The sequence below is a fragment of the Pezoporus occidentalis genome, unplaced genomic scaffold, assembly GCF_034315485.1.
Source record: "Pezoporus occidentalis ecotype Australia unplaced genomic scaffold, CSIRO_AGI_Poc_V1 ctg287, whole genome shotgun sequence".
NCBI lineage: Eukaryota > Metazoa > Chordata > Aves > Psittaciformes > Psittacidae > Pezoporus > Pezoporus occidentalis.
The window spans coordinates 401,800-415,585 of NW_026914796.1; the positions used below are offsets into that span (position 1 = coordinate 401,800).

General features: G+C 39.3%; 1 protein-coding gene across 5 annotated transcripts in view; it reads left to right on the plus strand.

Annotated features, from left to right (window-relative positions):
- The window catches only part of PHKB (phosphorylase kinase regulatory subunit beta), an 80,049-nt gene that overhangs the window by 11,450 nt on the left and 54,813 nt on the right, over positions 1–13,786 (plus strand). For 4 of the 5 annotated variants that reach the window (XM_062626032.1, XM_062626031.1, XM_062626033.1 and 1 more), the window contains 4 exons: positions 802–901; positions 3,370–3,477; positions 5,420–5,500; positions 9,493–9,608. In XM_062626032.1, coding sequence (XP_062482016.1) covers positions 802–901; positions 3,370–3,477; positions 5,420–5,500; positions 9,493–9,608 — 405 coding nt within the window. Of the gene's footprint in view, positions 1–77; positions 135–801; positions 902–3,369; positions 3,478–5,419; positions 5,501–9,492; positions 9,609–13,786 lie in introns of those variants that run through there. The other variant, XM_062626035.1, reaches the window with a different exon arrangement.

The following is a 13,786-nucleotide window of genomic DNA, read 5'->3' on the forward strand; positions in this document are numbered from 1 at the left end:
AGTAGAACCACAGCATAAACTACTAAAATGTTAAGTGTAGTGAAAAAGGATATGCTTTGCTTGCAGTATAGTTATCATCCACTTACCTGTCATCAAATTAGTAACAGCTATAAAGTGGACTGAGAAGTAGCAGAGTGGATATTATGCTGGTCTGCATATTTGTATCAGAGACATGCTGTTAGAACTTAACAGATGTGTTTTCCCCCTGGAAGGCTCAATCAAAAATTGAGAGCTTGAAAAGACAGAACACATGAATGCAATGGTGAAGGTTACAATACACACAACACGGTTAAAAAAAAATTGGATTTGGCATTTTTTTAAATATATGTTTAGTCATATACTGAGTGATTTATGGTATAAAAATGTTAAGGCATCTTGAAACATTTCTGGACATTCAGAGTAGTGAACTTTTGAGACTCTTATAGGTACAGCTTTAGTTTATCAGCATCCTCAGGAAAGTGACTGCTTGATTATGAATGGCAGAGATTTTGTAGAGTTAAAGAGAAGTTGCCTTGGTGTTTTGGATCTCTCAAGGAACACAGAATAGTGGCTTGCAATGTTAAAATATCAGGCCTATTTTTATTTTTAAATTCTGAAATGTGAATATTTGTATAAGTTGCAACATAAACTAATTTTTAATTTTATTAAGGAAAGATGGGTAGGGCTGTAAATATGTTGATATGAGTATGGGCCCCACTGTGGAACAGTGTTAGCTATGTACTTAATATTCCAAAGCACTAATGTGTCTTCTCACCCTCAGTGCATTTCCAATTTGTTTTACAAGTTATCTCTCTTGCCCAGGCGTATTGATGATGACAAGGGAAGGACTCATGAACTGGAGCATTCTGCTATTAAGTGTATGAGAGGAATTCTTTACTGCTACATGCGTCAGGCCGATAAGGTAAAACACTATAGTGTGGACACAAGCTCTTACTTAATTCTAAGGAATTAATTGAACTGAGAAAACTGATTTCTAAATATAGATGAACTTCAAAGGGGAAATGCAGTATTACTGTGTTGCCCAGCTAAGAACAGCTGCGTTGTTATTGTCAGGTTGCAGGACAGAGAAGAGACAAGCGTTTTGCGAGGTAAACTGCAGGGTTATATTTGAGACTTCTTTCGGTTCCTTTCGCAGTTATCTATCCTGTTTAAACCTAAAGTAATTGGGGGGTTTTAACGTCATTTTCATGCTTAAATGGAAAGATGTGGAATTTCTTCTGGCTAAAGCGGGATACTGTTTACTTGGTTATTGTACTTGCGGTTGTTATCCATACCTATGTGATGATTTTGATTACGTTGCTTAGTTACTTTGGCAGCAGCTTTCCAGTATTCGTTGAGCTTATGAGGTCTTCCTACAGTGTAGTAATAATCAGTCTCTAGTACCTAAGTACCTAACAGACCTAAGTCAAACAGGACTTTATTCTGAGAGACTCTATGTGCTGGCCTCATGTAGAAGGAAGATATTTTTTAATAATATTTATTCTATATAGCCAAAGCATGACTTGAATAGATGATGCTGCTTGTGACAAAAATTGCAGATATTATATTGTATTGCTTGCAAATAAATGAGTTATGACCTAAAATATGTCAGATATGTTCATGGACTGGACATGAGAACTCCACAAGATGTTATTCACTTGCTTGCTTCTGGGGCATGTACTTATATGCCATGTATGATTTGTTGGTAGAGAAGAACATGTCATGAAGATATGATCAGTATTGAAAGTTTTGTTAAATGTGGACCAAGTACTTACAATGATGGCTAGAAAATTCAGTAACTGTTGGAGCGCATACCATAAGTTGAGGAAATACAGAGAAGGCGCTTCTTTGTTACCTTTGTTCTTTTTTTTTTTTTTTTTGTGTGTGAATTTGATTTCCTTTTTGTGCCCTAGTGGCAGCTCTCTGAGGGTGCAAATTGTTTACTCATATGGTTTCCTGATGTCACAGACATTGTAATTCGTGACAAAAAAAGGGAATCAAAACTACTTTAAAACCACTGTGGTTCTTGTTTCACTCCTTTATTGTTAACTTCCTGCATTAATACTTGGCTTACTGCATTCCATCTCTATTGTAAGAAATTCTGAATCATAGAGGCTCATTCTGAGGTTCAATAATAGTGTCCATGAATAAAAAGTCATTTTAATTTGGGTTACTATTCTTCCTATCTATAATATTTTTGTTTTCTTTCTAAGCTATCAGCTTTGCCATCTAGTACCTGTAAACATTTCACTGAATATCTGAATGTCACAAACTGTGCTCCCATGTTTTCCAGTATTTTGCCATGTTCTCTTTTATACCAGATTCTTGGCTCTTACAGCTTTTCATTTGTTACGTGATCTGCCTGTGGTGATTTCTGAACACTTTGTACATCTATAACCTAGAAGGCTTAAAAATTATTAGTATCAGTAACAATAATATTTTTTTGTTCTAAAACCTTTATCACATTGTCAAGTTGTACAACAAGAATTATTAGGTTTTCTTGATTGTAATTAACAAAAATTACTAAAATTCTTGTTGCTAACATAATTTTTGCACTCTGGTAAGAGCTTTAAATTAGGAATGGTGAGGGGGAGAGAGACTGCTCAACAATCAAGTGGTGATGGGGTAGGCAAGCAAAGAGTTTAAGGTGATGTGAACAGAAGGCACACAACATTAACTCAGATGGAATTGTCCCAAGAGCAGGTGTGAAAATAAGGAGGTACCTGTGGGACAGCATTATGGAATAGAAAGCTCTTGTACCCTTCCTGGGAAATCAGCATATTTGGGTGCCACTCAGCAATGCCTTACACTAGTGCATGCAGCATGGGGAATTAAAAGGACGAATTAGAGCTGTGTGCGCAGCTCCAGGGCTGTCATAGGATCACAGCTGTGTGGTAGGGTAGCTCAGGTGACTGGAACACTCTGGGTGGATAAGGACAGGGCAGGAAGGTGAGAGGGGGAGGTGCCCCGTATGTGAGAAAGTAGTTGGAATTCATGGTCCTCTGCTAGGGAAAGATGGTGAGCCAGCTGAGAGGTCATGGGTCAAAATTCTATGTGTGCATTTCAGACCTGTGGATTCAAAGTAGGAGTGATATGCTTTCTACTGAGATTTCAGCACCAGCAAAATGAGGTGGTGTTTGTCCAGAAGAAAGTGTCTAAGCATCTGTGCCTATCTATTACAGATTAGATAGATGTGTTGAATATTTATATTCTTTATGTACACTTGAAGTATATACTCTGGTAAGTTTCAGTAACTGTTTTTTATAAATTTTATTTAGTGGTCATAGCAATAAATTTTCAGATACTTTAGTTACATAATGAATTTGTGGTTGCCAGATGTACTGAAATTATTGACTCTGATTTATGTTTTGCCTTTAAATTCGCCTTTAGGTTCAGCAATTTAAGCAAGACCCCAAACCATCTGGATGTCTTCATTCTGTTTTCAGTGCACACACTGGAGACGAGGTCTTCTCCCATGAGGAGTACGGCCACCTTCAGGTAAAATATGCATGTGAGTGTAAGTGAAAGTTTGGATGATTTTAAACAATGTTACTGTTGACTCCATTCTTTCACAGTGCAGCTGTCTGTTTAGATTTGTGTTAAATGTCTTGTACTTGATAAAACTGAAAATCCTTCTGCATCTTTCGGTGAAAAAGACTTTGAAATACAACTCAGTGTTATGTTTCAGTCAGAAGGTACTGAAACAGCTGCAGGATTTGTGAAGGTAGATGTTGGTTATGAAGGTGCTATTTTTGAAGACCAACAGATGACTGTCAATAAAGAATCCTGGCACAAAAATGTTAAAAAAGTAAAGCAAAAGATTTAGTGTAATCTTCCATTGAATATTATAACTTTTTATTAACATTTTTTTATGTGTTTTATTTTTTTTCTGTAAGTCTGAGCAATTTTTATTCATATTCATATTATTCATATTCATTAATATACGGTTAACAGCTTTGTCTGGTTACAAATTGTTGTTCACTGTTTTGTGTAGTGTTTCCTAGTCAGATTCACTGCATAATTGATTGTCTTACTGGCTTTCAATTTCCGGAGTGTTGGTTTGCTCCTTTTTTCTCCTTCTCTTTACCTTCAGACCCTTTTTTGCATTTGTGACCTTGTTATTTTGCATTCCATAACTCCGCATACTCCTTTTAGTTCAGAAATTGCTAGTGAAATTATTCAGAAGTGACAGTAGATTGATAATTATTTGATTTTATAGTGACATCGCTTAAATAGTTTGTACAGTAAATGTACTGACAAAAACAATTTGTGGGGTTATCCTAAGTTAACATTTTGAACTTTTATGTGAAGCTTCCGGAAAATACACATTTTCTGTCTGAAGGAGGAGACAATAATGTTGAGACCTGGGGAGTACTGAGTAATAGTTCAAAGTCTCTTGTGTTTTGTGGCAGCTCAACCCTTCCCATAAACATGGATGCACATTCCCTTCTGTCATCAGCAAATCTCAAAAAATAGAGCCATTTCAGCTCGGTGGAGACAACAGCAAACAGAGTAACTGAGGGCAGTTGGGAAGAATGAAATACATTACACATTTGGCCTGCTGTTATTGCTGTACTTGGTGCTTTTCAAATTGTATGAAGAAATTGGAGTCAGTGGTCTTTAAATCTTTTGGAATTTTTAGAAGTTTGATTTTGTTCTTAATCTGCTGTGTTTCAGATGAGAATTCAATTTTTTGTTCTAGATGTTTTCTCTGGATTTCATATGCTGAGATTGTGGTTTTACAGCTCATTGATGCAACTTGTTATAAACTTACTTTTCCTACTGGAAAAATTCTCAGTTATACTAGAATTCTGTGTGACAAAAGCAGTTTTCTTTGATTAATAAATCAATATTATGGTCCTCATCTGTACAGCTGCTAAAAGTGATTACTGTTAATTAATGCTGTCTACAAAAGAAAACAGTTTTCACAAATATAACCGTATTTGAATGTTGTAATTATACTTCTGTCAATTGAATTCCAGTTATGAATAAGTTACTTGCTTTTTAGGAATCACAGAATCATGGAATGGTTAGGGTTGGACCAAATATGCTGTGTACTATTCAATATGCTACTTGCCTTCTTGGTGCTCTACTTGCTAATAAATTGTGAAACAGCTTGTGACTGAAGTGATTGCCTGTGAGTCAAAGCAGCATGCCTAAGCGCAAACATTTTAATATCATAATTTCAAATAATTTAAAAAACTATACTGCAGCAGCAGTTTTATAAGACAGTGCCTGTTTGAGGGATTTCTTCCTGTTGATTGTTCCCACATCATTACATCTATGATACTGGTAGACTGGGATAATATTTTTGAAGAACCAAAACTGTGTTATAGTGGGACCATTTCTGTTTGTAAGTCGTACCACATTTACCTTGCTTATGTGACTCCAATAAGCATAAAGCCAATTATAGTTTCTTTTCTGTCTTTAATTACTTCAGATAAATGCTGTGTCATTGTTTCTTCTCTATTTGGTTGAGATGATCTCTTCGGGGCTACAGGTCATCTACAACACAGATGAGGTATGAATAAATTTCTGATGCTAAAATGCATGCTCTATTAAGTTGTTTTTCTTTCTTGATTTTAACTGTAAAATAATTGTCCTGGAGATACACTGCAGATACTCTCCCCTTTTTAATGGAATTCAGAGCAGATGAAAGGAGCGAATGGATAGTGAAATAAATTAATAACTAATTAAGTGTTAGATATGGGAAGAGTGAATGCAAAATGACATTGGAAACTTTTATAGTTCCCTGCTATGCCTGCAAGGTACAAGGTGAAGATTTAAAAGATCTGTTAGGATGGTTAAGTTCTACTTCTGTTTTTTTCATGTTTCTTCTTATTTCAGCCTGTCAGTCAGTGCATTCTGTCCAGTGGAATTTCAGTATAACGAATAATAGGATTAATTTTCTGGAAGGCTGAAGCAATTTCTTCAAATACATATGAATCTTTGGGTGTGTTAAGTTTTCTTGTATCTTTAATTTAAAATAATACAATTTTATATCTTGGTAAGAGATGTTTGTAAGATTGTTAATTGTCCTGTAAATAAGATGGTAATAGCCTTGACTTAAGGACAAGTCATGTCAGGACAATCTGCGGTCCTGCTCTAAAATGAGGTATTGCTTTGAGGCAGGAACAGAAAGTGCAGAAGTTTTGTTGTCTGTTTCCCTTCCCCTTCTGCTTCCCCTTCTACTTCTGCTGCCACTTTCCCTCTTCCTCTGTCCCCACTGTTTTCTTAATCTGAAGTTGTTTGAGTTTACTCTGGTCTGTTTAGTCATCACTGCTGTATTGCCTTAAGAAGCTTAAATGCACTTAAAGTACTAACGTATTTAAGAACTGAGATTTTTCCAGTAGTAGTGTATTTGCATTATATTTTCTAACATATACATTTTCATTAATGTTTTTTCTTTAGATAATGTCCTGGGTTTAGCTGTAACAGTTGCTTTCCTCCTTCTTAGTAGCTCATGCAGTGCTGTGTTTTTGACTTCAGTCTGAGAACAGTGCTGTTAACGCACTGATGTTTCGAGTTGTTGCTAAGTAATGTTTACCCTGATAAAGAAATTTTCAGTCTCACGCTCAGCCAGTGAGGAGGGGCACAAGAAGCTGAAAGGAAACAGAGACAGGACACCTGACCCAAAGCAGCCAAAGGGGTATTCCATACCACAGCACATCATGCCAACTATATAAACTGGGGGAGTTACCTGAGAGGCCCACATCACTGCTGGGGTCGGGCTGGGTATTGATTGGCAGGTGATGAGCAATTGTATTGTGCATCACTTCTGTTTATTGTTTCCTTCTCCTTTTCCCCTTTTAGTTTCATGTTCTCTCCCCTTGTTATTTCCCTTACCATTATTATTGGTGGTGGTAGTGGTTTTGTATGGTACCTTAGTTACTGGACTGTTGTTATCTCAACCCGTGAGATTTACGTTCTTCCAATTCTCCCCATCTCTCCAGAAGCAGAGGTGAAGAAGGGAAGGAGTGAGCTAGCAGCCACATGGTTCTGAGTTACTGGCTGGTCTTAAACCACAACAGATAAGGAGAAAACTAAGTGGTCTAACTTGTCTCCTTTCTCGCTTAGTTAGATTATATGATAGGTCTGTATTATTTTCTTTGAATTACGTTTATGCCTGTGAGGAGGCAAATGTATATGACGATGTTTTTACTTAGCTTGACTTTTAATTTATATTATCCTTCAGATGTTTGCATGTCATAACAGAATCTGCAGAAAAAGTACATGTGCATGACCCTCCAGTCAGTGGATATTCTCTACTTCAATGTCAGGATGTAGCTTTCATTGCAACTTCGGCCTAGAAATCTGTGGACTATGAAGGTTTACACTAAGATTATTTTACCCCAGACCTGTATATTCTGATAGTCTCTGTATAGCTTCAACAGTTGCATATATTCTCAGATCTCATTAGCACCACATAATTGTGGTATTTCCAAGTTTTCCCGTGTGTCTAGATAATATGCAAGATAGTGGCATTGGCAGCCCCATGGCTGTGCCAACCTGCTACCCAAGTGTCAGGTTGGATGTGTTTAGTGTCTTTCCATTTGTAGAGAGGGTTTTGAACCAGGACTAGTGAAGTGGAACGTACTGGCAAGTGGTTGATATTTGGCAGGCTGTCTGCATGGATATGTTTGCACACAGAACTCTTGGTTCCAAATGATGCACTCATTGTATACCAGGTTCTTTGATGTCAGGCATGGCAGCTGTGAGTGTGTTAGCAACTAGTTGCATGAGTTTGCAGTTGGAAATTGAATTTAATCTCATCTTAAAGAGTGGGGCTTTTTCCTTGAAAATGCTAGCTGTGAAAAGATTTAGTGTACAGAATATTGTACATGAGCACCGCACAGTGAAATTTTAACAGAGACATGTAATAAATACAGACAAAAGTAAGAACAGAATTACATGTACCACTGATGGATTGCTATTAGCATACAGTGTGTCTGAAATAGTAATTTTTTAAGATTTACAGAAAAATTGAGCAAAAAGGACAAAACAGGTAGGTGTACAGGTAAATTAAGATTAAAACAAATAACTTCTAGTAAAAATTTGATTGTTATCTCATAGCTCATTAAAAAAATTAAGTATCACTTGACTGTACTAAAGTGGTTTGTCCTCTGTAGATCATAGAATCATAAAATGGTTTGGGTTGAAAAGGACCTTAAGATCATCCAGTTCCACCCCTCTGCCATGGGCAGGGGTGCCTTACACTAGACCATGTCACCCAAGGCCCTGTCCAGCCTGGCCTTGAACATGGCCAGCAATGGAGCATTTACGACATCTTTGGGCAGCCTGTGCCAGTGCCTCACCACCCTCACAGTAAAGAACTTCTTCCTAATATATAACCTGAACTTCCCCCTATTAAGTTTAAGCCCATTACCCCTTGTCCTATCACTACAGTCCCTGATGAAGTCCTTCTCCAGCATCCTGGTAGCCCCCCTTTAAATATTGGAAGGCTGCTGTGAGGTCTCCATGCAGATTTTCTTTAGGCTGAACAGCTCCAACTTTTTAGCCTGTCTTCGTATGGGAGGTGCTCTGTGCCCCCTTATCATCCTTATGGTCTTCTGGATGATCTCCAACAGCTCCCTGTTCTTCTTATGTTGAGGGTACCAGAACTGCACATAGTACTCCAAGTGGGGTCTCACGAGAGCAATATGACTGTGTTTATAGCCATTACATTCTCTTTTCCCACAGAAGTGTGGATGAACCAGTGTAAGTGTTGTGTTTGTGGTTAAATTTCCTGTAAGTTCTGTGTAAAAATTAATCATCAATTTAACTTTTCTACAATGAAGCAACTCCAAATGTCTCTTTCAACAGTGTAAATGAATAAAAAATATCTGCTTAAGTCCCTAGCTGTAGTTAAATACACCTTAAATTCTTTAAAATATTCTCTAATGTTTTAGTATTCAGTTGAAACATGTTGATCCAAGATATTTTAATTATAAATTGATTCAGAGTTTTATTTATAAAGGAGTATGTTTTAATTTGTATGTCTTATCTTTAATAAGTATGTCTTATCTTGAGCTAATATAATAAAAGTTTGGCAGATCATTTCTCTTAGAATGAATTACAAAATAGCACCAAGATTTCTGTGTCCTACTCTTGTAGGATTCAGGTTTTTTTTGCCATCTGTTTTTTTTTTTTTAGGACAGATCTTTTTCAATAGATCAAAATACCATCTTCTTGGAGCTGTTCAAATATGTGTGTCGAATATGAAATAATTTTTATCCCAGGCTTTGTAGGAACTCTTGCATAAATCTCAGCAGCTGATTTGAACAGCTCTTAGTATTTAGTGATTAAAACTTGGTTTTAAAGGAATATCTGAAATGAGGAACATCATTCTTCAGGGGGAAAACTGGAAGGCACGTTATGATGGTGGAGGAAAAACAACTTTGTCTTTTCGGAGGAAAAAAAAAAAGGCCAAAACCGAATAAAACCCCTGAATAGAAGAAATTATATTTTCAGTTTCCTTTAGTCACTTTCGCTTGCTTCCTTTCTTTTCCATAGGTTTCCTTCATTCAGAATCTTGTCTTTTGTGTGGAAAGAGCCTATCGTGTGCCAGATTTTGGTGTTTGGGAAAGAGGAAGTAAATACAACAATGGCAGTCCAGAGCTGCATTCAAGGTATGTGAGCAAATGTAGTTCTTTCAGTCAAAGCAAGTAAATGTGACTTGAACAAAAAGAATTCGTGGGGTGAGTTAAAAATAGTTACTCATTAAAATACTGCTTGAGATAAATTAAAGTTCTCTAAAGACTAAGAAGTGTATTTTGGGAACCTGTGAAGCATAATTTCATCATCCTATGCATGCTGAAATAACTACATAGATGCTTTCCTATTTGAATATTCCAATCCCAGTAATTATGTGCAGCTGCATGCGTATTATTGTGAAAATTGTATTCAGAACAGTTCAGAGTCTTGAGGCATGTGCAGTAGATTGTATACACAAAAATATTTAGAAATATCTTGGTTTAAGTGTTGAATTACGAGTCTAAATTTTCTCATCTCCACCGTGCTGGGAGAAATATGCTGAACACTGGAGGATAGCCTTTTCCACAATTTCTATTCCAGGTTCTTTAGATGCTACAAGTAATTGGGTGTTCTGTCTCCCGTCCTGTGAGGCATTTAGGAATGTTCTTAACATTTTAACATTAGAGTGGTCCAGTTCAGTAGAATTGCTCCCACATATTCTATCTTGACGGATCAAATATGTAATCTGACAACTTATTACTGTTGTTTTCTTCACACTTTGACTTCTGAGTTTTCATTATTCATAAAATGGCTATAGATTGCATATTTTAGGGTTTTTTAAGTAGTATTGGTCATCATAATATCACTTGGCTTGCAAATAGTACACATGTATTTCTTACAATAGTTAGGGTTGGAAAGGATCTTAGGATCATCTAGTTCCAGCCTCCCTGCCATGGGCAGGGACACCTGACACTAAACCATGTTGCCCAAGGCTCTGTCCAAACTCATAGTTAGCACAGAGATCAGACTGACTGGTCTGTAGTTCCCTGGTCATTCATTTTCCCCTCCTTGAAAATGGCGCTTATATTTTGCTTTTGCCAGTCCCCGGGAACTTCACCGGAGTGCCATGATTTTTCAAATATGATGGACAGTCGCCTAGCAGCTTCATTTGCCAGCTCCTTTAGGAGCTGCGGATGGATTTCATCAGGTCCCATGGACTTGTGCATGTTCAGGTTCTTAAGATGATCTTGAATCAGATCTTTTCCTGCAGTGGGCCTAAGGTCTTCATTCTCACAGTCGTCTGCATCTCCCTTCAAAGACTTGGTTCGTGTGGTCCGAGCAATTGCCAGTGAGGACTGAGGCAAAAAAGTCATTAAGAATCTCAGCCTTCTCCAAATCCAGGGGAGCCAGTTCTCCTGATGGCTTCCCGAGAGCGACCCGTTGTTCCTAGTCTGTCTTTTATTCACTACGTACCTATAGAATCCCTTCCTGTTACCTTTCACAACCCTAGCCAAGTTTAATTCTAACTGGGCCTTAGCTTTCCTAACCTGGTCCCTAGCTTCCCGGACAGCATCACTGTATTCTTCCCAGGCCTCCTGTCCTTGCTTCCACCTTTTATAAACCTTTTTTTTCCCTTGAAGTTTCCTCAGCAGCTCCTTATCCATCCAAGGAGGTCTCCTGGCCCTCCTGCTGCGCTTCCTTCTAGTCGGGACAAAACACTCCTAAGCTTGTAGCAGGTGATCCATGAATATTAACCAACACTGTTGGGCACCCCTGCCCTCTAGGGCTATATCCCGTGGAAACTTACTAAGCAGGTTCCTGAAGAGGAAGAATTCTGCTCTCCTGAAGTCCATGGCAGTGAACTTGCTGCATGCTGTTCTCACTGTCCTGAGGATCTCGAATTCGACCATCTCGTGATTGCTGCATACTAGTCTGCCCTGGAGTGTCACATTTCCAAGGAGCCCTCCCCTGTTGGTGAGCACAAGGTCAAGCATGGCACCTCTCCTTGTCGGCTCCCCTGTTGTTTGCAGAGGGAAGTTGTCTTCCACACAGTCGAGGAACCTCTTGGATTGCTTGTGCTGGGCTGTACTGTTGCTCCAACAGATGTTGGATAGCAACACCCCCTCTCCGTCTGCCGGGCCTGTCTTTTCTAAAGGGCCTGTAACCTTCCATTCCAAGTCATAGGAGCCCATCCCACCATGTTTCTGTGGTAGTTATTATATCCCCATAGACATGCACATATCTCTAATTCCTCTTGCTTGTTCCCCATGCTACGGGTGTTTATGTATAGAGGCATCTGAGTCAAGGCTCCAAATGAAGCCGGCTCATTGTTTGGAGTGACTGGAATATCTCTACATTGGAGTGACTGGCGCATGAGAAACAACAAGGTGCTTGGTGACCCCCAGCATGGCTTCACAAAGGGGAAATCCTGTCTGGCCAGTTTGGTGGCCTTCTATGATGGGGCTACAGAACTGATGGATAGGAGCAGAGCAGTTGACATCATCTGCCTGTACTTGTGCAAAGTGTTCAACACTGCCCTGCATTGCATCCTTGTTTCAAAATTGGAGAGACGTATATTTGATGGATAGACCCCTCAGTGTATAAAGAACTGGCTGGATGGCTGCACGCAAAGGGTTGTGGTCAGTGGCTCAGTGTCCAGGGGGAGGCCAGTAACAAGTGGTGTCCCTCAGTGATTGGTGTTGGGACTGGTCTTGTTCATCATCTTTGTCAGTGGCCTCGATAGTGGAATAGAGTGCAGCCTAAGCAAGTTTGCTGATGGCACTAATTTGTGTGGTTTGGTTGATAAGCTGGAGGGAAAGAATGCTATCCAGAAGGACCTTGACACACTTGAGAGGTGGGCCAGTGCCATCCTCATGAGGTTCAGGGAAGCCAAGTGCAAGGTCCTACAGCTGGGTTGGAACAATCCCAGGCACAGCTACAGGTTGGGCAAAGAAGAGATTCAGAGCAGCCCTCTGGAGAAGGACTTGGGGGTGTTGGTTGATGAGAAACTGAACATGAGCCGCCTTCAGTGTGTTCTTGTAGCCCAGAAACCAGCCATGTGCTGGGCTGCGTCAAATGAAGTGTTACCAGCAGGAGGTGATTCTGGCTCTTGACTCTGCTCTCGTGAGACCCCACTTGGAGTACTGTATGCAGTCCTTGTGTCCTCAACATAAGAAAGGCATGGAGCTCTTGGAGCAAGTCCAGAGGAGGCCACGAGGATGATGAGGGGCTGGAACACCTCCCTTATGAAGACAGGTTGAGAAAGTTGAGGATGTTCAATCTGGGGAAGGACTCTTCATCAGGGACTCTAGTGACAGGACAAAGGGTAATAGGCTTAAACTTAAACAGGGGAAGTTCAGGTTAGATATAAGGAGGAATTTCCTTACTGTGAGGGTGGTGAGGCACTGGCACAAGTTGCCAAGGGAAGTGGTAAATGCTCCATCCCTGGCAATGTTCAAGGCCAGGTTGAACAGACCCTTCAGTGACATGGTCTAGTGTGAGGTGTCCATAGCTGTGACAGGGGGTTGGAAGTAGATGATCTCAAGGTCCTTTCCAACCCTAACTGTTCTATGATTCTGTGAATAATGACTACGAAAAATAGAAATTATTTCAAGGGTGGAATCTGTATTTGTCTTCGGTGTTTTTTTCAAGCAGTATCCTTCTATTTTGTAGATAGAGTGAGTAGTTTTACATGATCTGAATACCAGCGGTTGTTGCTAATGAGTGACTTCTCTAGTTCTTCAGTGTCCTGGGCTCAGCAGTAGCTTCTTCTTGGTAGCTGGTGCAGTGCTGTGGTTTTGACTTTCAGCCTGGGAACAACGCTGGTAACACCAATGGTTTTAGTTGTTGCTAAGTAATGTTTACTCTGACCAAGGACTTTCTGAGCCTCATGTTCTGCCCAGGAGGGGATTCTCCTCCCCATCCCTCCGGGAGTGGGTGGGAGGAAGACGGGGGAGTGAGCAAGCGGCTGCGTGGTTCTGGGTTGCTGGCTGGGCTTAAACCATGACATTCAGTAACTTTTTTCCTACTCTGTAAATATCATTGTTGGTATTAGAAGTGTTGTTTCAAAGGAAAAAGAAGCATATGAGATTTTAACATGAGGTACATATTTCAGTGTGTGGGATTTCTCCCATTTTCATTTTCTGTGTATGCAGTTTGATATTAATACTTTATGTGAAGTTCTTTACTGATTCATCACACCAATTTGTTTGATCGGTTGCTAGGTGATAATTAAAAGAGGGCAATTGTTAGTACAGTTACATTTTTGTTGAAGTATTTGACCCAAAGCCAGATAAATAATTATATTCACAACACTTTTTAGTTCAGTGTATTC